Genomic DNA, 24,868 nt, shown 5'->3' with positions numbered 1-24,868 from the left:
GTGTGTTCCAGATTCCAAGCACCCTCTGGGTGAAAAAAACTTCCTCAAATCCCCTCTAAACTTCCTGCCCCTTACCTTAAATCAAAGACCCCTGGTTATTGACACCACCGCTAAAGGGAAAAGTTTCTTCCTATCTACCCTTTCTATGCCCCTCATAATTTTGTATACCTCTATCACATCCCTCCTCAGCCTTCTTTGCTCTAAGGAAAACAACCCTAGCCTATCCATAGCTGAAACACTCCAGCCTAGGCAACACCCTGGTGAATGTCCTCTGCACCCTCTCCAGTGCAATCACATCCTTCTTATAGTGTGGTGACCAGAACTGCACATAGTTCTCCAACTGTCGCCTACCTAGCGTTTCATACAGCTCCAACATAACCTCCCTCCTCTTGCATTATATACCTCGGCTAATAAAAGCAAGTATCCGATATGACTTCTTAACCACCTTATCCATCGGTGCTGCTGCCTTCAGGGATCATTGGACATGTACACCAAGGTCCCTCTGATCCTCTGTACTTCCTAGGGTTCTACCATGAGTGATATGGTCAATTAGTGCAGAAACAATCAATAGCAGTTACATTGTTAGGCATTGCTCATCAAGGACTTGAGTCATTGTGTTACCAACACGGGAATATCTGCCAAGAAGATGCTTATATATTATATATCAATTTATTTGTCATATATTTGAAGGTTGTTTGTATTTTTTGTCTGGAACATTCATTCCAAAGGATTTAAACAATATACTTTATTAGAAAATATACATTTGCACAACATATCTGAATGTAAATGTACTTTTTTAGATAAAACTCTGCATTCAATGCCTTCTCAGATCTTTAATCAGAGGAAAGAATGCTTGAGCACAGTTCATACTAGGGGAAAACTTTCTCAGCTGAATATGGTCGACACTTATTTTTGAGCTGAGAAATCCCCAGGAGCTGATGGCCTGCATCCAAAGAGGTAGATACTGGAGGCACTTGTTATGATTTTGAAAAATTCCCTAGATTTCAGAATAGTCGCAAAGGATTGGAAATTTGATACAACAGACTTGTCAGGCCACTTCAGAGGGCAATTAAGTGTTAACTATGCTACTGTAAGACTGGAGTCACCTATACAACATGTCAGATTTACATAGTGCCATTAGTGTGGTAAAATTTCAAACAAAGCTTCAGAGGAGAGAAAAATCAGACAAAATTTGACACAACATCTCTTATATCAATACCAACACAGGTTGGTAAAAGGAGGAGGTATTAATGAGCATTTTACTGGAGGAGCGAGAGCGTGAGATAGAGGTTTATGGAGGATATTGCAGATATTAAATCCTAGAAAGCTGAAGGCATGAAGACCAATGGAGGCCAAAAAAATTGCAAGAAGCCTGAATTAGTGGCATATAGAGATCACAGAGAATTGCAGGAAGTCATGGAGATAATGGAGATAGTGGAGAGTGAAGGAGTGGCGAATGTATAAGCGGCTAGAGTAAAAGGAACACATAGAGATCAGTTGGCGAGAGGACTGCAGAAGATTACATAGATGAGAAGCATGAATAACACTGGAAAGAAACTGGACTGGAAGTCATGAAGAACGTTTGCAGCTGGAACATCAGCTTAGAGCCGACACTGAAATCCTCCGGCTACCACGATGGTCTCCCCGGTGATGTAGGCTGCATCCTGTGAACAGAGGAAGGAGACAGTGCCTGCGCACTCCTCTGGCTCACCAATCCGACGCATGGCGATGGTCCTCTCCAACTGCTGGCGCAAGCTGTCGTCCAACCACAGGGAAGAGCTAAACTGGGTCTTGATGATACCTGGGGCCAGGCAGTTGACACGAACGTTGGCGGGGGCCAGTTCATCAGCCAGCACCTTGTTCAGTCCCAGCAGCGCTGTCTTGCTGATACTGTATGGCCCGATGGCAGGGAATGGTTGGTAGCCACTGACAGAGCCAACCAGCACGATGGAGCCCCCACCTTGTTGCTCCATGTGTGGTACCACCAGCTTGGTCAGGAGTAAAGCCGCCTTGACGTTGATTTCGAAGATTTTGTCCCAGGCCTCCTCTGAGCAGTCCAGCACCCTCCCAGCGAATGGGTTGGCTGCTGCGTTGGAGACCAGAATGTCAATGGCTCCATAACGCTTCAGCGTCTGATTGACCAGCGCCTCCCGGTCCTCCCTCTTGCCCACATGGCAGATGGTGCCCAAGACATCCAGTCCCTCAGCCCGCAGCTGCTCCAGGGCTCTGTCCACACTGGCCTGCTTCCGGCTGCTGATCATCACCTGAGCACCATCCCGGGCCAGGCGCCGGGCAATGGCCAGTCCAATGCCCTGGGTAGAGGCAGTGACCACAGCCACTTTGCCACTCAGCACTCCCAGCTGCATTGTGTCAGGAGACGGGAATAAAAACAGAAATTGCTGGGAATACTCAGCAGATGTGGGAAAACCAGTAGGAAGCGATGGCCAGCAAAATTGGACATTGGACTCTGGCCCATTTGTTCCGGGTCACGGTGGGCGTGTTCACAGCTAGGCCAATCGCAGACCGAGCTACGCGCAGCATCATGTCAACTCACTTGGGCCCGATCAATCACATGACAGCGACGGGAGTCCCGTCGGCCCGTTGGAGACGCGTGTCTTCCGACCCAACGAGGGGCGGAGCCCGTCCGGCCTCACGGCCAATGAGCTACCGGTGAAGGCGGGGTTACCATCCACGGGTTAGATTGCAGAGCGCTGACTGGTCCAGAAAGATCGGGCCGTCGGATCGAGACGGAGCGGAGAGCAAGGGGAAAGTGTCCCTGGATGAACCCACACTTGGTAAACGGCGCCACCTCGCTCCATTCTCCTTCTCGTCCTCTCGCAGCGCCCATTGGCTGAGACGAGGGCGTCCTACCTTTTCACTGAAGTTGGTCACGGCCCGGTGTTCCTATTGGTCGAGTGCGTTGTCAATCAGAAATTCGGCCAATTACTACGGTTCAGGCTGCGAGGGTTTATTAGCATATGGGTACCTCATTAGCATAACAGTGGCTTCATTAACCTAACAGGCACCAGGCAGTGATAGGCAGGATCATTCCCTTCAGGACACCCTGGTCCACTCCTCCATCACCCCTGACACCTCAACCCCCTCCCACAGCACCTTCCCATGCAACCGCAGAAGGTGTAACACCTGCCCCTTCACTTCCCCTCTCCTCACCGTCCAAAGGCCCAAACACTCCTTTCAAGTGAAGCAGCATTTCACTTGCACTTCCCTCAATTTGGTCTACTGCATTCGCTGCTCCCAATGCGGTTTCCTCGACATTGGAGAGACCAAACGCAGACTGGGTAACCGCTTTGCTGAACACCTTCGGTTTGTCTGCAAGCATGACCCAGACCGCCCCTGTCACTTGCCATTTCAACACAGCACCCTGCTCTTATGCCTACGTCTGTCCTTGGCCTGCTGCATTGTTCCAGTGAAGCTCAACGCAGACTGGAGGAACAGCACCTCATCTTCCGCCTAGGCACTTTACAGCCTTCCGGACTGAATATTGAGTTCAACAATTTTAGATCATGAACTCTCACCTACTTCCTTACCCCCTTTTTCCTATAATTTATGTATGTTTTTCTTTTCCCACCTATTTCCATTATTTTTAAATATATTTCCATCCATTGTTTTATCTTTACCTTTTAGCCTATTTCGATTCCTCCCCCCCCCCCCCCCGGGCAATCTGTCCCTTGCTCGAGCTGCTTTCCACCCTGAATGTCCCCATTAGCACATTTATTAACTAATCACCACCTTCAACACCTCTCTGCCCTTTTTCTGAGACATCTTTTGGCAATCGCCACCCTTCACTGGCTCTCTATCCAGCTCTACCTGTGCCACCCCCCCCCCCACCTTAAACCAGCTTATATTTCACCTGTTTCCTATTTTTCCTTATAGTTCTGATGAAGAGTCATTCGGACTCTAAACGTTAACTCTATTCCTCTCCACAGATGCTGTCAGACCTGCTGAGTTTTTCCAGGTATTTGTTTTTGTTCTAGATTTTCAGCATCCGCAGTATTTTGCTTTTATCTTAGTGATAGGTGGTGGTGTCCTGGTAATGTTCTGGGGACCCGGGTTTGAATCTGGAGTTAAAAGCCTAATGACAATCATGGAATCATTGTCAATTGTTGTACAGACCCATCTGATTCACTAATGGCTTTAAGGAAGGAAATCTGCTGTCCTTACCTGGCCTACATGTGACTCCAGACCACACAGCAATGTGGTTGACTCTTAAATGCCTTCTCAAATCACCTTCAAGGGCAATTAGGGATGGGCCATAAACACTGCCCTAGCCAGTGACACCCATATCCCATGAATGAATCTACTTTTTTTAAAAAAAAAATCAATGAGCTGATACTGCCTCGGAGTTTCTCCGAATTCCTGGCTGTATCCAGTCATACAGGTCACCTAGGCCTTCCTCTAAGCCCTTTTTGATTACCAGGGCTATTGATGGTCAGTGGGAATGTAGGTTTGAGGTTACAATCAGATCAGCTATGATCTTATTGAATGGCAGAGCAGGCTTGAGGGCTCAAGTGGCCTAGAGTAGGCTCAAGGGGCTGAGTGGCCAATACCTGCTCCTAATTCATACTATGTGACCCACTTGCATGTGTGGGTACTAGACTTAAAGATGCAGAGATTGATACTAGCTGTAGCAGGGCAGCTGTCTGGTCCCCTCTCTCTTGACATTCTAAGTTCTGGACCCCATTTTGCTGAGAAAAGTGTCTCCATCTCTACAACAGACTAAAATACCATTATATTTTTTGCACCAGTGATTCCAGAAAAGGGACAAACAAGCCACAATTGAAGGACCAGAATCCAATACACAAAGTGAACCTTTGACTACCTTTAAAATTGGTATCTTACTTGGCCAAGTTTAACATCTGACAAGCGTATTTCTGCTGCATGTTTGGTCTTTAATGTGTGCATGTTCATGGGAGATAGGGATAGTATAGCTTTACATTACTATTTTAACCTGGGTTGGGTTTTAGAACCTTAAAACTAATCACTTACCTATCTGGCCTATTTCTTGTAAGACTGAACACATTGGCAATGTCACATCCTTCATTCTTGTAAACTCCTGATATCATAGGACAACCCTTTCATCCCAGGAACCACTGCTTATTGCTGGGCAACTGCAGGAAATGCATCAAAAATATCACCATTGGTTCAGTGGATTTGCCATTGCATCTTCTACCTCAGTCTCCAGAATAGCAGGTGGCTCAGGAGGTAACACCATCTCCCCCAAGACTAGTCTCCTATTCTATTAAGAAACCACCAGTAGGACTGTTTGATCACCAGAATAATCAAATGCGATGTTACTCATTATACTGCTGCCTAGCTAGCTGAGGGGGGCTTTGCAATGCAGGATTGCCAGTGTCTGGGTTTACTATACATAAACTGGTCTGCTTCCAAATCATGTTGTCAGTACATGTGACAAATTTATTAAAAAGCTCAAGTTTGAAATGAGAGATCATTAAAAACACCTAGTCTGAACAATTACAATATTAGCCTGGACATTTAAGGCAAGTTGAGACAGCTGTACACATAGGGCAGCTCATTACAAGAGTGACCATTATCATGTGCAGATAATTTGTGTCCTCACCTTGTACAGCAAAATTGATGGCTCAGTTTTCCTAATTGGCACTTTGCCATCCATTAAATGCAGCCTTGACCCACACACTAAAATGAAATGCATCATCAATTGCCTTTGATAGCAAAAGTTCTTCAGCAAGAAAGTTCCTGAGAACCAAGTTGGGCATTCACCCTGTCGAGCCTGCTTAGCCGATCAGATCATGACTGATCTACCTCAAACACCACTTCTCTGTGCCATCTCCATATCCCTTGATGTCATTAGTCTCCAGAAGTATTGACTTCTGCTTTGAATATGCAGAATGATTGAGCTTCCACAGCCCACTGGGTAAGAGAATTTCAAAGATTCATCTTCCTCTGAATCAAGAAATCCCCCCTCAGTCTTAAATGGCCTGCCCCTCATCATGAGATTATGCCCCCTGGTTTTAGATTCACCAGCCTGGGGAAGCATTTTATCTACACCCACCCTGCAAGAATCATTAAGTTTCAATAAGGTCAACACTCATTCTTCGAAACATAGCGAATATAGATCCTGTCTTCCCAATCTATCCTCAAGGCAATCCCACCACCCCAAGGATTAATTTGGTGAACCAGAATAAATTTTATTTTATACCAACTGTACAAAAGGCATTTAGTTTTCCATTATAAGTGCTATGTCAATTACACCATGTGCAATATATCATCTATTCAATGCAATACTGAAATCTTTCCACTTTAGTTTTGTCAATTTGCCAAGAATCTACATCTATGAATGGATTATTCCTCTACTTCACCAATAAAACTGGTGGCAACAGCTCTTGCTGCATTGAATATAGAGCGCAGGATTCCAATGAAATCTATAATACCCACAAAGCCACCAGCCCATGTTTGCTGCTCCTGACCCTTCAGCTGTTGAATTTGCTCTTCTATAAGCTCAGCTTTTTCCTGGAAACCCTTTTCCAATACTGCCTTCTGCTCAGCCATCAGGCTTTCCAAGGCCTGTTCCTGCTCTTTTAACATTTCCTCTCTCTCCTCCACAATTTTCATCCTCATCTGCCGAAGATTTTCCTCATTGGTTCTTCTCTCATCCTCCCTCAGTTGCTTCAGCCCAAAGAGTTCCTCTTCCCGAGCCTTGTTCACCTGTTCCATCAGGGTTGCCTTCTCCATTTCACCTTGTGGGGAGAGGAAAAACAACTCAGCTTGGTAAGCAATACCAAGTCCCTTTACCCATCATCCCATGCTGGCAGGGCCTCAATTTCCATCTCTTTATGGTCTCACCCTTCCAGATCTTAATACTGTCCTCCAGCCAACCACCCTGATCGCTGTACTCCCACTGCTGGCTGATTTATGGATCCCTCTCCATCATAGCTTCCACTGAATTTGTACAGCTGTCTAGGCCTTGCAATTCCCTCCTTAAAAACATCTGCCTCTACTCACCAGGTGGTCATTTGGCCAGTTATACCCATGAAGGCTCAGAACTTTGCAATAATAGCTCAACCCCTACTCTTTCCCAATAGCCCCATCAGAGAAGGCAATTTCTATTAAACCTGAACCCACCACAGCAAGCAGTGCACTCCAGATCACAACTTCCTGTGTAGTAAATGTTATCACCTCACCTCTGGTTCTTTTCCCAAACACCTTAATCTTGAGTTATGACCACTGGAAACTCAATTTATTTTATTTCTATTTTCTTTCAAAAATCAAGGGAGGTTAGAAACACTCCGCCCAGCCTCTCTCCATAATGGCATCTCAAGCCTGCTATCAATCTAATAATCTCTTCTGAAATCTTTCCATTGCTATCATTTATCCATGTCAAAGTGCAGTCATCTGAAAACTTTGATATTATGCCTGCTATATTGAATTCTGATCAGTAAGTATCAGTAGCTGGGCTAATACTACCTACATACACCACAGTATACTTCCTTCCAGTAAAAAGCAACCCCTCGCCACTACACTACCTTCGCAACTTTGTACCAATGCTGGCACTATTCTTTTAATCTCAGATTTAATTTTGCTAATAAGTTTAAGTGGCACTTGCAACACCTTTTCAATGTCCATATACTCAGCAGGAAAGATGATGGAACTTAATAGGGGAATGAGGTGTTGCCTTTCAGTAGAAGGGAGAGGCAATAGATTAAATGGCACAGCTCTGGAGTTTGCTGGGACAGAGGAACTAGGGATTTTTAGGCTGCAGCACATTCAGTGATCAAGTATATGGGATCTTTGGCTCAAGAGGCATTGCTGGAACCACTCTGGTTAGGCTGGGAGTTAGTATTGCATCCAGTTCTGGTCACACCAAGGATGTGCAAATCCTTGAGGTTCAGTGGAGGCTTATGAGAAAAGCTCGAGCATTTGGTTGGGGTGGGATTTTAAGTAGCAAGGTTACATTGGAGAAACTGGTGGATCAAAGATGCACATAAATGTCTAATTTAACTAAGCCGGTCAAAGAAAAACTGCCCCTATTACCTGGTACAAGATACTGACTAGGATTTTAGGTAAGTATGCAGAGCAATAGGAGGAAGTTTTTTTAAATTAATACAGCCACTTGGCATGATCAAAGATTTCGAGGAAGTTGGGTGTGCACATCCAAGGTTATGGAGAGATAAGAACAGTAATTTTGACTGACTGAGTTGGTCTATGTAAGAACTGACATGGACTTGGAAGCACTGAAAGGCCTCCTGTAATGTAATGACCAGCATCCAGCACTGTACCCTCATCACTCAATTAGCCAAAAGGACTCCAGTTAGTAAACAAGCTCCTTTGTGACAAATGTGCGCTGACTCCATTATCTGAAATGCCACTTGAACATTTAAAGATGACAATAGCTACCCTTTGGAATCATTGTCAAGCAGGAGGCCTTGGGTGTTGGGGGGGGGGGGGGGGGGGGGGGGTAGGAAAAATCAGCCATGATCTAATCAAATGGCAGAACAAGCTCGAGGAGCTGAATGACCTCTTAATTTGTATTTATGTTCCTCTACATTTGGAGCCGTTTACTTGATATTCGATTCTATTTGATGAGTTGAGATATTTCAGGACTGCCACCAAGAAATCTATGGGAAATTCTACTGTCCAACCACATGTCTCAAAACCTGTCAAATTGCTTTACGTAAGACCCTGATCAGGAGTGCTAGCATTTAAGCACAACTTTCAGATAAAATAAACAGCCACACTGGCCAGACTGCAGACAGAAAATATGGTACTCACTACCTCAACCTGTTTTCCACATTTTACCAAAAAGACCACTCATGAAATCACAGCAATACAAAAAGTCAACCTTGGTAAACCACCATGCAAAGATGTGTGCTATATGAACTGACAGTTACAGAAAATTAGTGATTTATCCATGGAATCCTGCAGATTAACTTTTAGAATGTGACAGTTGTGAGTAGTATCAGTCCTTACTGGCCAACAATTTCTCAGCTTCAGACAGCTTCTTCTCAGCTTGCAATATGGCATGTGCCTCCATTTGCTTCCTCTTAAGAAAATCTGCAAGGATCACCTCAGCCTGGAATGAAAAATGAGGGATTTCAGTTATGCTGATGCTAGAGAAGCTGGGGTTGGTGTGTTCCACAAGGTAAATGATGCTTAAAACTCATAAAAGATGTTTATGCAGTAGCTGGGGAGAAATTGGACATCTGCAGATGAGTCAAGTAACAGATTCATGATTGGAAGAATTAAGGGGCAAGAGCTATTATTTCACTCATTTTGATTCAGTATTCATTGCCTCCATACCCTCAGGAAGCAAGCTTCAAAGGAATTGAATTTCTGCCTGGAGAAAGGAAACTTGCTGGGTTAAGAAAAAAAGTTTATATCTTTTTCAAAGATGGCTACTTCAGTCCTGCATGATATATTTCCTTAGAATTGTATCAAGAGGAGGCATTCAATACATTTCGCTCCCAAGGTTAGTTATTATACTGTGAAATATTGCATTGGTTGAGGAATCACATCTACAGAAAGGCAGCAGGTGGATAGAAGTAAAATTCCAAAGCTGCCAAGATGGAATGTTTCATAAGCCTTAAGGAAAAAACACATAGGGGTAAAGCCACAACTTCAAGATGCAAAGATGCAGTACTGTGGCCCTTGGTTTAGGATGGATGTCAAAGGATGAAAGCGATTGAAATTAGGATATCAGACTTGGACATTTAACTTTAAGAGGAAAAACTCATGAAGTTAGAGCTTTTGCACCAGAGGAGTGGTTTGTTCATTTTAACCCCAAAGAACTATTTTGGAGAAATTATTTCCACTATTCAGTGAATCATTAAAAAGGAGACAAGCAAAAAGATGAGTGGTGAATACAGGAGGTCATTTCATCCCTTAAACACAGAAAATCCACATCAAGTACCTCTGCAGATCCCTCCCAAATGCTAAAAGACTGATGGAGTGGGAAGTCAGAGGATTAAAGGGCATTTTTTCCCCTTGACATGCCTACCTACTGTGCCCCATTCAGAAGCTCGATTGGAATCTGATTTTCAGACTGAAAACTGTATAGGTTTTGACAGTGCCTAGATCTTCAAAAGGAAACCTTAACCTTAAAACCATAACTCCATCACACTAATCAGCTTAATTTGGAAGCAGACTTCATCTAGAAATCCTTGCTGCTCCAATGAAAAACTCTTCTCAATTTCCCTAAACTTTTTCAGTCAATTTCGTCAAGATTGGGAACAATCCTAACTTTTCTTGTGGACCACCTCCCAATGCTCTGTTTCCCAATACTACAGTTCAGTCACCTGACACTGCAACAGCCTAACTCTCACCCACATAAAATACTAGAGTGAGCCAATTTTCCCCACTGGTCTTACTGACCATGTCAACTTTTACCTTGATTCCCTTTCCAGGTGCAGAGTGGTACTTGGACACCATCAGATTCCTGTCCTCTATGTAGAGCTGGTACCCACCAGGTCGAGTGTAAATCCCCTCCTGCAGTTTCTGATCCATTTCTACAGAAAAGCTCTGAAGCAGACCTTGACATTTCTCCACAGAAAGCTGCTGATTCTTCTGACAGATATCCAGATACTGATGTGCGAGATCACACTGGGCCAAGACAAGATCAACATTACAAGCAAGGACTGGATGCAAACATGAGGCACATTGCACCAAATTACGCACTTCAATTGCACCAAATCAGGAGAAGGATGAGTACTGAACAAACAATGGAATATATTGTGATGCCGCAGAATTTGAGAATTCCATGACCTTAACAATCTTCAGGTTTAAACACAGGTTTAAAAAGAGTGCATGCCACAGGAAAGTTTACAAATAAACAGAATCAAACAACTAAAAAAAGGTGAAAATAAATTGTGCAAAAAGGAGCCCGGAACCCTTACCACCACTTGTTGTTGATACTCTTGATGCTGGTCTTTGAATGAACGCTGCATGAAGACTTCAAGGGCCTCTTTCTCACATTTCCCATGTATGTCTGAAAGCTCCTTTGTTTCTGTTGGCATTTTTACCAGTTGCTCCATCTGTTGTCTGTAGTAATCCGAGGCCTCTCTTACAGCAGCAGCATTTTCTATCCTGGCCATAGAGGTAACGGCATCATCCAGGCAAGGGACAGCCCCGCTGGCAATAGCAGAGACATAGCTGCTGGCTAACATACCCAACACTGGAAGCAAAAAACAAAAGCAAAAATAGAAAGACTTTGTCCCCCCCCAAAGCTTTCAACATCATGAAGCTAAATTAATTGGATGCTATTTGCATAATTTTATCTCAAACATACATACCAATTGTAACGGCTTTCAATAGATCTATTCAAATAACTACAGCAATGAGAAAAGCTGGGTATGGTCTAACACGGAAGGTTAGAGATTTTTGATGAGGTGATCAAAATTGTGATCTTTTGATCAAAGCAAAGAGTAAATAGGGAAATAGTATTTCTACAGTTACAGCCATAGGACATATTAAATATAATTGGCAAAAGCACCAGGGAGGGAGATACATTGTTAGTTACGACCTGGAGAGCTGCATAGAAGGGGTGGTGGAAGTTCATGCAATAGACACAGAAGTCTAAAAAAAGGCTATAAAAACAAGATGCCATTAATAAAATTTATCTTTATTGGAATTAAGTTGTAAAACCTGCTACCTCACGAGTGCCAAATGCATTTAAGAAGCAAGACAGTGAAAAGGAGAACATGACAGGATTAATAAGACACGAGCACCAGGGTGGATCAGTTGGTCTCAATAATCGGTTTAGGCTGCAAATTCTATATGCTATTTGTTTTTTGGATGTGGGTATCACTGGCAAGACCAGCATTTATCACCCATCACTAATTGCACTCAAGATGGTGAGCAAGCTTCACAAACCACTGATGTCAGCAGTTTGTAGGCAAGGTAATTCCCAGTGCTGTTGGAGAGTTCCCATGATTTGGAGCCAGAGATGGTGAAATGTGACCCTCAGATTCTCATTGCCTGAAATGAATGCGATTTGCCATCCATCAGCCAAAAACTAACTGTTGTCCAGTTTTTACTGGACAAGCACAGACCAATCCATTGCCCTCGGGAGTTACAAATGGACTGAAGAGTCACAAATTACCAACCATTCTGGCTTCTGACCTGATGCTGGATGGAGGGATGAAACAGTTGAAAAGGTTTGGGTGAGGAACTCTGACAGTGATGTATCATAATGAGATGGCTGCCCCAAAAATCATCTTCCCATTGTGCTAGCTTTGACTCTAGCCAGAGATTCACTTCAATTCTACTAGGTCTACTACAGCAACTCAAAGGGAATTGGATTACATTTTGAAAGGGCAGCATTTGGAATGGCTGGTAGAAGGGCAGTGGGGTCTAGGATGAATTAGAGGATCTGGTAATGAGTTACATCTATACCAAAGGCCTCCTTACATTCCACATTAGTTAACAGGAACACTTGTTAAAGCTTGCATATTTAACTGTGAATTCTGGATGCCATTTAGCATGCAATGTTACCATTGATTTCAAGCCATACTTACTTCTGCCAGTAATGACATGGCCTCCCTTGAGACATTTGACTTGTGATGTTTCGTGGACGTATTTGCAGAACCGCTGGCACTCCTGAACAAAGCTCTGGTCTAGCTTCTGTTCTGGAATATGCTCCACTGTGTGCAGATCACGGGCAACCGGCCGGACAAAGACAAAACATTTCCGTTTGGGAAAAAAGTTTCGGATGCACTGCCGGGGCAAGTTATATTCCATCACCTTTTTGGAATTACCTGAATTAACAAAAATCACAATCATGTGACTGAACTGTTGAAAGCTGCAACATCTGAATGGACATAATTCAGCAAACCAGAAAACAAATTAGGTTAACAAGGAAGGAATAAGGAAATGTATAATCCCAGGTGAAAACCACCAATGCTGGGAATCGTGGGGCTGAAAACACTGGCTCAAGGCCCAGAGGGTGAATAGAAAGCTGCCACCAAGACAGGACTATTGCTTTTATAATAATTTGCCCTTTCACAACAATAGGAGCCCATGCAGTTGTCTTAGGGTTCAGGACAGTAATGCTCCTTTCCTGGGATGTGGGCATTGCTGACAAGGCCAGCATTAGTTGCCCATCCCAAAATGCCCTTCAGCTGAGTGGGCTTACTAAACCATTTGAGGGCAGTCAAGGATCAACATTGCAGTGTTCTAGGGTCACATAAGGCAGATTTCCTAGTTTTCCTGAAGGACATTAATTCATGATAATCAATTACAGCAGATTGGCTTTCAACTCATTTGAATGTATTTCTACCAGCTACTTTTGGATTACTGGTAGAGTGACAGATGTGGGCGTCACTGGCCATATCAGCATATATTGCCCATCCTTAATTGTCTGAGGTGGTGGTGGTGAGCTGCCTTCTTGAACCCCTGCAGGCCCTGTGGTGTAGGTGCACCCAGTGCTGTTATGGAGTTCCAGGATTTTGATCCAGCAGTGAAGGAATGGCAATATATTTCCAAGTCAGGATGGGGTGTGGCTTGGAGGGGAACTTTCAGCTGGTGCTGTTCCCATGTATCTGCTGCCCTTGTCCTTCTAGGTGGTAGTGTTTGGGGGCTTTGGAAGGTGCAGTCAAAGGAGGCTTGGTGAGTTTCTGCAGTGCCATCTTTGTAGATGGTACACACTGCTGCCACTGTTGGTGGTGGAGGGAGTGAATGTTTGTGGCTGGGGTGTCAAACAAGTGGGCTGCTTTTTCCTGGATGGTATCAAGCTCGTGTTGTTGGAGCTGCACTCATCCAGGCAAATGGGGAGTATTCCATTACACCCCTCACTACGCCACCATCCTGACTGCTCCTACAGTGACAAACACTTGGATCGACACTCGAGACAAAGGAACAACGAGAAGGGAAAAAAAATTGTTCAACAACAGCAGTTCAGTCAATAATTGGGAGGAGCAAACATGGAAGGGGGAAAAAAAATGGGCTATTCCCAAGTAATGCCAGCACACTGCTTCACCATCTTTCCTCCACACCGATTCCTGCATCCTTGGAACTGAGATCGGAAGAAAGTCCTGTCACAACCCCAAAGTACTCACCAGGCTTCGGCAGTGCTGTCATTAAGGAATTTCACCAGGGACCCACAAACAGTACCCTGTGGCCAGATCAACTGTTTTTGTCATTAGTAAGGGATTCCTGCAGTGTTGGGGTGAGGAGAGACAGCGTTCAACCTTTTACGTCCCACGAGAGGAGATCAGGCCTCAATCCAATGTGTGATCAGGATGATGGCAGTGCCACATCGTGAGTGTCAGGTTAGATTCTATTTAATTCTCTGGAGCGGCACTCAAACTCCCAACCTTCTGACTCAGCTGGGAGTGCCACCTGGCTGACAAGCAACACATTTATTCCCTGCAACAAGATTAACAGTTGGAGTAGTTTCCACTTGGGGCTGTCTATGGATTTACAGCAGTTAAGACAGAAGGACTGTAGTCATACTCCCTTGTGTCAAAGGCTGAACACAGCAGTTGGAGTTGTATCCAAAACCAATGCATTAGATTGTCAGGTCACTGTGTTGTCATTTAGAACGTGACCTTTTTCTTTCATGGGATGCAGGTTACTGGTTAAGGCCAGTATTTATTGCCCATTTCCACTGCCCCTGTCTGAGTGGCTTGCTAGATCATAAGGCCATTTCAGAGGGCAAGTAAAGAGAGTTACACCGCTATGCTTCTGGAGTCAGACATAGGGCAGACCAGGTAAAAACAGCAGATTTCCTTCCCTAAAAAGAACCCACCTGGTCCTTTATGACAAATACAGTTTCACAAGTTTAATAAACCTGGAAAGCTAAGTTCCACCACAGGATCTGATTTGAACATGTGCCCCAAAACCATTAGCCTGGGTCTCTGAACTCCTTGCCCAGTGACAGTTCCACTATGCCACCATCTCTACTGCAAGGTATTGCTTAAAGTACTGTTAATTTGAAGCAATTGGGAACAAATGTAAGAGGGCAATTCCATTACCTTTCTTCAGCAGCAGAGCATGTTCCAAATAGTCATCCTGATTCACCACTTTGCCCTCAATTTTCAGCTCTAGACTGAAGTCCCTGATGCACCAGACAAACGTCGGAAAAATCTTCAAATATTCAATCTCATCATCTTCATGGAAATCATCGCTCGCTTTAACTTTAATGAGCTCCGTCAGCTCGGTGACAAAACTGGACTGGTTAAAGAACCCATTTCAAAAAGGAAACAAGCCAAACCAGGATACTCATCAATTCAATATTTTGCTCTGTACAATTTGAGAAGTTCGTACTAACCTTATTCTATCTTCTCTTCAATGCTGTAAATCTCATAGCTGGTGCTCAATTGAAACATACAAACGTGCTAGTCGTTGTGCAGCATTGGGAAAGAATTTGGCTGTAGCACAGGGATAACACTGGCCTTCAAGTACACTGGAGCATTAATAAGGAAACAGAGCTTAATATAGGCTCAAATCCAGCTAGGTGCCACGCTGTCAGATGAGACCTTGAACTCCCCAAGTGTTTTCTTATTACTGTTATGGTGGTATTCAAAAAGCCAGTGTTATCCCTGTGCTGTAGCACAACTTTTTCTCAGTGCTGCCCAAGGTGTGATCTTGCTGTGCACAATTAAGCAGAGCTTCAGGTGAATTACTAATTGAACCAAGGTACCTGCAAAATCTCAGTCAGCATCTGATTGTCAAAGCACAAAAGGCATTAGAGTATTCCCATGGGTCATATTTTCCCCACAAGGCTGTCACAACCCAGTGTGGAGTTAACAACTCTTGGTCAGGTGGGTTTTGATTAGAGAAAAACAACAGAGGCAGCCATTTGACCCATCCATTCTGCACCAGCTCTCAAGTATTCTGGTTATCTCCACCTCCCATTCAAATTTCTCCAATCTTTTCCCAATTCCACCTGAATCCATCACAATATTTTAACCAGAGTTGGCATTATAATTTTCTCAAGTCATCTCCAATTCATTAATCACCATAAATCTATGTGCTCTGATTATTGACCCTTCAGCCCAGTTGAAACTAACTAGATAAATGATTAAAACCCTTTAAATTTTTAAATACCATCCCTCAACCCTTCTCTAGTCTGAGAGCAGCAGCTTTTCCAATCTAGTGTCACTACCTGTCCCTGGAACTATCCTTTTCTGTACCCACTCCAAATCTTTGAAATTCTTCATAAAATTGTAGCCAGCTCTAGAATTCAACATGAAACTCCAGCTATGGCCAAGTAGCATTTTTTCATATCATAGCTTTGTACTCTTATAAGACTTGATGAGACACTCGTCTCATTTTATTAACCTGCCCATCTTCAAAGATGGATATACAAGCCACCCCCACTCCACCCCACCCCCAAGCCTGTTTTTGCATCTTCCTTAACATTGTATAATTTAACTTGTATTTTGGGAGGGAGAATGGAGGTAATACATCACCTCAGTATTTCACTGGAGAAAGGAATTAACCCCAAACAAGAATTAAGGCTGGTCAAGATGAGTCTTGTTTCACAACAGCCATTCATACATCCAGTGCTAATGAAGAGATGACTGCACCCCGAAACAGCTGAAAGTTTTACCAAACCCCAGAATCCTCCAAACCCATGACCACTACCATTTAGAAGTAAGTGGGCAGCAGACATGGTAACACCACAATCTGGAAGTTCCCCCCCAAGCCACTCACCATCCTGACTTGGAAATGTATAATTCCTTCACTGTCACTGGGTCAAGATCCTGGAACTCCCTAACAGCACTGTGGGTGTACCTACACCATATGGACTGCAACAGTTCAAGATGACAGCTCACCATCTTCAAAAGCAATTGGGGATGGGCAATAAATGCTGGCCTAGCCAGCGACACCCGCATCTTGTGAACAAATGAAAAAAAGGTTAATATCAAGTTACAGAAATGACAATTAACCATGGTGAAATTCTGCACTTTTGATTCAAATGAGAAGCATGTTTACTTCATGCTCACTGAGCCTATAATTCCTACAAGTGTATGCTTGGTGAGGTGAATGTCATACACAGTCAACAATCAAGCTTTCAGTCAGTCACCTAATGGGTTTCGTTCTGCATGTCCACCTGGATTCCAAAAATCAACACCAATGTTACTTTGGAATGAAGTGGAGGATTCAATCCCTTGAAAGAAAAAGGATACTACAGTTTTTCTAGGGCATATTGATCGATTGTACCCATACTGTTGTAGACAAGGGTACTGCTCAGAAGTACGGCAAGAGCAAAGATCCAGCAGTCATTTTTCTGATCACCCTGAAGTAAAGCAAGCATATTGTTCAGTAACAACTGCCAAGGAATATCATGATGCAGCAAGTATTCCACCCAGTTGTAGAAATTCCATTCAGAAAAATTAATACAGGTACTAAAAAGTACAGTCAGGGTTCCAACATGTATTCTGTTAAGAACAGCAATGTAGCTCAATGAGGTTCTGGGAAATGAGTATTGCAAATGAGGGGAACAAGTCATTGTTCAGTGCAAGAGTAGAAAAAGGAATGAAAATGTGGGGAATCAGAAAGGGACATAAGTTCAGTGAGAAAGGAGATTCCCAAATTCAGAAAAGTTAGTAACTGGTGGACAGATGATTGGAAGATAAGTATGAGATAAATATTCAGTACACGATAAGGTAATAAACGTGCACATTTCTGGATAAATGAGATTAAGTGGATAAATGAGATTAAGTGGAAATATGCAATATTTCAGGTTAAATATCATGGCAGTGCAGCTACAGGAGCAAGTATGAAACACATGACTAATCTCACTCCTGAAATTAGTCAAGAACCAAAGGTAGATCACAGCAGAGGCTGTGGTTCGACTCATTTTGGCTTTGGGAGGCTAGATTACCCAATATATCACCTGTGCAAGAGTGTACACAAACTGGGAGCACTGCCAGTCAGTTACTCAACAGCTCATATTAAAATAGCGTATTATTTATTTGCAAGGCAGAGAAAGGACTGTCACCATGGAGGTGGAAACCAAGTAATCTTCAGAAGATTGTGCTTTGGTGGGACAGGGGACTGATATGGATAAAGGGAAATCAGATGCAGACTAAATTTGATTGATTAATGATTTGGTCCAACAAGTCATACAGGCTTGAAATGTTAACTTTGTTTCTCTCTCCACTGATGCTGATTTTTCCCAGCATTTTGTGTTTTTAATTGCATTTCAAGTGAGGCCACAATATATACCACAAGCAGAAGAGTCAGCCTGCCCCTGAAGGTAGAAGTGCCAAAATTGATGGGAGTGGGTTGACAGACTTGCTGTTTCGTTTAGTCTGGAGAATGGCTGATTTTTAAAAAATTAAAAATATTCTGGGACGTGGGTGTCACCCAATTGCCATTTACTGGCTTCTTCAGTTCAGAGGGCAGTGGGTCTGTCAGTCAGACACCTGGAGTCACATTTAGGCCAGACCAGGTAAGGACGGCAGACTGGCGAACTAGATGGGTTTTCATGACAATTGGAAGATCGTTTCATGGTCACCATCACCATCACTGATACTAGTGCCCTGGTGGGATTTGAACCCCTGTTCCCAGTGCATTGGCATGGGTGTCTGGATGGCCAGTCCAATGACATTACCGCTTAAGTTTCCGTCTTCGTTGCGCTAACGCAAGTAGATTTCTCTCCGGGTGACACGGGCGGCCGTCCGAAACCTGTCGAACGCGGTTGCGAGTCCTTAGCCGTCAGCCCAGTTCACACTCGGCCGGGGAATGTACTCGAGTTAAACCAACGAATCCGCGATTCACTTCGGTCTAATGACCGTTCCGCTCCGGGGCTTTAAGCGGACAGATGGCCGGGAGCGCTCGGTTAACGAGCGTCAACTCCCGATCGCGATTGGGAGTTGACGAGCGCCCTACTCAGAAGAGAGAGATAGAGAGATACACAAATTACCTTCGAGACATCGCCCAGACCTTCCGTATCCAGCAGCACCAAGGAATGGTTCGGCTTGAGGGGATGAGGCAAGCACCACATCCAGATCCCTTTAGTGTGAGACTGAACCGTGGAGCCAAGGGGGAAACCTGCTTCAAACACGGACGTGGAAAACAGATCAATATGCCGGGCAGGTTTTAAGACGCATTTAAGACTCGGAACAAGCCAAGCAAATCCACGCCCTACAGCATTACCCCAATGCCCAAGACACAAAGCGGAAAATCAGACATTAATTCTTTGGGTGGGACGGGGGAAGGAGGAAATTAGGGAGGTCCCGAACTCAAGTCTTAATGGAGTTGGTGCTGGGAATTTGCTGTGTCCCTCACTTTCCTTAGTTTAACACGGCCAGGTTACTGCAGCGGTTATCGACTGCTGCTTCCCCACAGGAGACTCTTTCCCCCCCCTCCTCCCCCCCAAAAAAAATCCTCCTTTGGTACAAGCGAAATCGAGGAAGGATGAACACTGGTTTGGTGCAGCAAGAGTTACTCTGGAACCAGACCAATTGTCAGTACATCAAGTTGTGGGTGAATTGGGGGGGGGGGGGGGGGGGGGGGGTGGAGACAGTAGCTCGCAAGAAGGGCTGGAAAAAGCAACAGAAGAGGTGAAACGTGGTTTGCTTGGTACAGATAACATTACGACTTTGACACATTGAGCACAAGTGAATATGATCGAAATGAGATCACCAGCTGTATATGCGCCTCACTCGGTTATGAGGCCAAGTCTCGGCATTAGAAGAGCTGTCAGTTTATCAACTGCGCTTAAAAAGGCACAGCGAGTTATTACCCCGACCCAGCAAACCGCCACTGTTCTGCTTTCGAGATTTCGGCAAGCTTTTAAGGGCTCGGTGGGTTTAAGTGTTTATTGCCAATACTCATCAATACTAAATATCACCCCCTCCCCACCACCACCCCCAAAGCAGATTCCTTGGCAAGTGCCCAGAAGCCGTACCTTGCGTTTTTCCTGCCAGCCAGTTCATTAAGTAAGACTTCCCCGTTCTGTACAGTCCCACTATGGACACCACCACCACAGGCTCATGGTGACTTGCGAGGATGTCCAGCGCCGCACGGTTTACCCGGAGGGAGCCGTCCAGGGCGTTCTCAATGAAGCACACAGGAGTAGGCATGAGCACGGCAAGATCCCTTTTCAGACAAAGCCACACGATAAATGATATTACACCAAGACAGAAACACTTCCTACAGCGGCGCCTCAGTCGTTCTCGGTTGTAAAAAGAAAGTTAGTCTGACTTCAACGCTCGGTTGTTGCAAGTCATTGGGATAAGGCAGGGCAGTATATGGTAACAAGGGCGACCGAAACTAAAGTCTCTGGAAATTCAGTTACATCAAGTTTACAACTGGGACACGCTGAACTGGGTCCAGTTAAAGCTTAATTCTAGGAATGCAAATACTAGTCCGGACTAAAATTAATCAACTACGGGCATTCCACAAAACCTTCAAGCGTTTACAGAAGATAATGAACTAGAACTGCTGTTACATAGTTTAAAACCGGCCCAATCGACCGGGGCAGGGGGAAATCACCTAGACACAATTGAACATCGATAATTATCATCTGTAAGTCATACAGACTCGAAACGTTAACCGTTTCTCGCTCCCCAGATGCTGTCAGACCTGCGGTGTGTTCCAAGTATTGAATTACCTGGAAAAACTCAACAGGTCTGGCAGCATCGGCGGAGAAGAAAAGAGTTGACGTTTCGAGTCCTCATGACCCTTCAGCAGAACTAGGTGAATATTAGGAGGAGTGAAATATAAGCTGGTTTAAACCTAATATTCACTCAGTTCTGTTGAAGGGTCATGAGGACTCGAAACGTCAACTCTTTTCTTCTCCGCCGATGCTGCCAGACCTGTTGAGTTTTCCCCGGTAATTCTGTTCTTGTTTTGGATTTCCAGCATCCGCAGTTTTTTGTTTTTACCATCTTATAAGACTTCCCACGTCAGGCCACTCAAACCGAAGCGCATTGCCCAATCTGATTCAGCAAGAAAAAGCAAAGCTGTACCTACATTCAAAAGCGAATCAACTTTTCAATCACGGAGCACCACCTCGTCCTTACCCACCCTAAGGCTAAAACCCACACGCGGCAAGAGGGGAAGAATTTTACCCCGTGCTTCCTACCAGCTAGAGGAAGTGTGATTCAACATTCCTTGTTTCATGTGAATCCAAAGAGCTGCGTGTGATAACTTACAGCCCAGTTAAAACCACCATTATTTTTGCGTGGCGCACTTAATCCGCTCAATCTCTGTCTCCTCTTGATTCGACGATTAGCCAGTTAAGAGGGGCTGAGTGTCCTATTTGAAAGCGGTGCGGCTAATACTTCTTGTTATCGACAACCTTTTAAATAGATCTTAGAGAAAAGTGGTCTTTTTTTAAAACGGTACGGCTGACACACTCCAGGTGTGAGTACTCCCTATCCCAGGCTAAGTAGGTTGGTGCTCCACCTTCTAACATACACCAATGGCCGGCGGTAGCAGCGGGAGAGATTCCTGGTTAACCATGTGGTAGAAGAACTTTGAAACTGAGCCCATCACTGTAGGCTACAATATGTATGTACATGCATGCTGCCATAGCAGCTCGGACAACCTGGGTGAACAGAAGCAAGGGAAACTCCGCTAGTCAGTGGACATTCTCAGGGCCTACTGGTGGGTGAAGACCTCGAGGTCACCGGCAGGTACCATGCGCTCCCTCTCCAGGAGGAGCAGCAGAAGAGAGATGGTTGAATGACACCCTCGACTGCATACTGCCTGGACCTGTTGAAGGCCCAATGGGCCAGGCCCAGGAGCAGTCCACCCGGGGGTCTCCTGATTTGCCTTTTTCTCCTCCCCACTCTACACCAGGTAGCAGATTATTGCCTGGGACAAGAATAGAGTGGGGTTAACGCCTGCTCTTTGGGGAAGAATTAGTGCTGTGGGATTCCTGAGTGCGTAAGGAGCCTCAGCTTAATGTCTCCTCCATGTCTTCCCACAGCATTGTCCAGTTAGCAGGAGCCAGGTACACCCTCCCAATTCTTGATTGAAGTATATAAGATCCTGAACGGCTTTGACAGGGTGGCCTGGAAAGGATGTTTCCTCTTGTGGGTGAGACCAGAACTAGGTGGCACTGTTTTAAAATTAGGAATCGCCCTTATAGGACAGAGATGAAGAGAATTTTTTTTCTGAGGATTTTATGACTTTGGAACTCTCTGCCTCAGAAGGTAGTGGAGGCAGGGTCATTGAGTATTTTTAAAGCAGAGGTAGATTCTTGTTGGGCAATGGAATCAAAGGTTATAGGGGGTAGTTGGGAATGTGGAATTTGAAATAAACAGATCGGCCATGAATGGTGGAGCAGGCTCAAGGGGCTGAATGGCCTACCTCTGCTCCTATTTCACATATTCAGGTGTTCACATTCCAGCCCCTGGCGATGAGTTCACCTTCTTATCTCTTGTTAGGGAATCTCCTTGAACCTGCTCACAGTTTGTTTTGGTATGCAACATGAGATCTCACCTCAACAGCCCTGAGATGTCTTAAGACCTTTGCAGAGATAGGGAGGGGGTGAGGATACCATCAAACGGATGCCATCTTGTGATTTGAAAACGAGGATGCTCATTTTCAAATCAAGGCATTGCTGGGCCTGGAGCCAATGTCAGTCACTGAGAATAGCAGTGATTGGTGAAAGAGAGTTGGCATGAATTAACATACAGACAGCAGAATGGTGGATGACCTGCAGTTGAGTGCAATGTGGGGAAACTCTCATGGAATAGTTGAGTCTGAAACTGAAGCATAAATTGAGCTGAGGTGGAGTGGAAATGGCTGGCATACTGTTAAAGTAGGAAGCCTTGGTTCTGGTGCAGCTACATTGTCACAAACTCGTCTGAGTCGAATAGGATGCCAAGGGTGTGAAGAGTTTGATTCAGGCTCAGACAGGTCAATGAAAGGGGTTAGTGGCTAGGAAACAGTGTCTGTAGTGGGGAACAGACTCGATGGATTCAACCTTCACTTCAGCCTTGACATTCAATGGTATTATTATTGCTGAATCCCCCACTATCAACATCCTGGGGGTTACTATTGACCAGAAACAGAACTGGACTTGCCATATAAATACTGAGACAAGAGCAGGTCAGAAGCCAGGAATCCCGCGATGAGTAACTCATCACCTGACTCCCCAAAGCCTGCCTACTATTTACAAGGCACAAGTCAGGAGTGTGATGGAATATTCTCCACTTACCTGGATGAGTGCAGATCCAACAACAGTCAAGAAGTTTGATACCATCCAGGATAAAGCAACCTGCTTGACTGGCACCCTTTCCATAAACATTCGCTCCCACCACAACTGATGCACAGTGGCAGCAGTGTGAAGCACCTACAAGATGCACTGCAGGAACTCACCAAGGCTTCTTAGACAGCACCTTCCAAGCCCACGATTTCTACCATTTAGAAGGACAAGGGCAGCAGATACATGGGAACAGCACCACCTGGAAGTTCCCCTCTAAGCCACTCACCATCCTGACTTGGAACCATATTGCCATTCCTTCACTGCCGCTGGGTCAAAATCCTGGAACTCCTGCCCTAACAGCACTGTGGGTGTACCTACACCACATGGACTGCAGTGGTTCAAGATTCCTGCAGCTTGCAGGTACGAGTGTCTCTGTTTCTCTCACTGGAGGCAAGTCAGAAAAGCCAGTCAAAAAGGAAACAGGACAGTTCCTTCAGCTCCGCTGCAGAACTAAGTGTCTTCAAGCCAACTGCTTAAACTGGCAAAGTCAGCTCTACTGGAATCATTTGACTTAATGGCCACAACATTTTGCCATCTACTCCTCAGACAAGCCAAAGAATGAGTATACCTTTTTTATTTTTGGACTCAACTTCTCATTTCTGATCTGTGTGTATGTGTTGCATTTTTATTTTTTCTTTGCCCCTGGTTTTTAGTAACTAACAAATTTGCTTGCTCTTTGACTCAAGAAAGCCAGGTTAAATTGGCTCCTTCCAAAACATAAATACATTTGGACTGGGAAAATGTATCCATGAGGAAAGGGAATCTTTTTAAATTAACATTGTTGCAACCAACCGAGGGGGTTGAAAAAAGGGGAGCAGCTCTTTCTTCATCCAGGAGCATAAAAAAATTGGGGGGACCTTGCCTGGGGACTGGTCATAATAAATTAGCTCAGTGTTGGGATAGATCTCTCAGACAAAACTAAAGAATTTAGTCGGGTAAGTAAACTGTTCCTTTTGAAACCGATATTTAAAAACTGCTAACAAAAGGTTTCCTTGAGTCTGTACTGCGATGTCCACATTTGATGCCAGTCCTTTACCAAGAAAATAGGGGAAGTTACTTTTGAGGATATGAAGTGCTGCCTCGAACAGTTAAGAGCTACCAAGTTGTTTAGAATTAGAATTTCATTTGAAAGCCAGAAAACCTGAAATTTTAAGAGGGGTGGTCAGCAGTCTACAGGTGGAGATTGAGGATGATGAAAACAGAGCAGAGGTAGAGAGATTAAAATTGGAGCAGTGGAAATTAGAATTTCAGGAAAGGGAAAGAGGAAAGGGCACAGAGAGGAGAGAGGGAATTTCGGGACAGAAGGAGGGAAAGGGAGTTTATACTGAAACAGCTCAAGCTGAGGGACAGGAATCCTACTGTGTCCCTTGAAGACACCACTAGCTCAGACTTGAGGGCTAAGTCAATCCAGTTTGGTCATTTAATCCCCAAGTTTGATGAAGCAGTGGTGGAAGCTGCCTTTATCCCCTTTGAACAGTTAAATTGGTCCCTATTACTGCAGAGTAAGCTTTCAGAGAAGGCTCAAGGTTTATTCCCTCTAGGTTGAGGAAAGTGCCACTGACTATGGGACAGAAAAAAGGGCTACATTAAGTGTGTACCAGTTAGTGCCGGAGGCATACTGTCAAATTCTGTACCCTCAGGAAACCGCCTGACCAGACGTACCTGGAATTTGAAAGAATTAAGCAAATTGCTTTTGACCAG

General features: G+C 44.5%; 2 protein-coding genes across 2 annotated transcripts; both read right to left on the bottom strand.

The window, feature by feature from the left end:
• Positions 1-655: 655 nt before the first annotated feature.
• LOC121271056 (dehydrogenase/reductase SDR family member 4-like) lies at positions 656-2,695 on the bottom strand. Its single transcript, XM_041176761.1, has one exon. It carries the CDS (start codon positions 2,364-2,366, stop codon positions 1,602-1,604), a length of 765 nt encoding a protein of 254 aa, XP_041032695.1. The 5' UTR covers positions 2,367-2,695; the 3' UTR covers positions 656-1,601.
• Positions 2,696-5,473: 2,778 nt separating this feature from the next.
• On the bottom strand, positions 5,474-21,161 carry LOC121271055 (guanylate-binding protein 1-like). Its single transcript, XM_041176760.1, has 10 exons — positions 21,105-21,161; positions 19,856-20,046; positions 18,869-18,996; positions 17,127-17,236; positions 14,967-15,160; positions 12,510-12,749; positions 10,890-11,167; positions 10,384-10,596; positions 8,968-9,070; positions 5,474-6,737 (listed from the first exon to the last, which is right to left on the bottom strand). The coding sequence occupies exons 1-10, from the start codon at positions 21,122-21,124 to the stop codon at positions 6,343-6,345; spliced, it is 1,872 nt and encodes a 623-aa protein (XP_041032694.1). The 5' UTR covers positions 21,125-21,161; the 3' UTR covers positions 5,474-6,342.
• Between the last annotated feature and the right edge of the window lie 3,707 nt (positions 21,162-24,868).

The sequence above is a fragment of the Carcharodon carcharias genome, chromosome 29 (genome assembly GCF_017639515.1).
Source record: "Carcharodon carcharias isolate sCarCar2 chromosome 29, sCarCar2.pri, whole genome shotgun sequence".
Classification (NCBI taxonomy): Eukaryota; Metazoa; Chordata; class Chondrichthyes; order Lamniformes; family Lamnidae; genus Carcharodon; species Carcharodon carcharias.
Note: the sequence above shows the minus strand (reverse complement) of the source record. Positions and strands in the feature narration are given on the sequence as shown.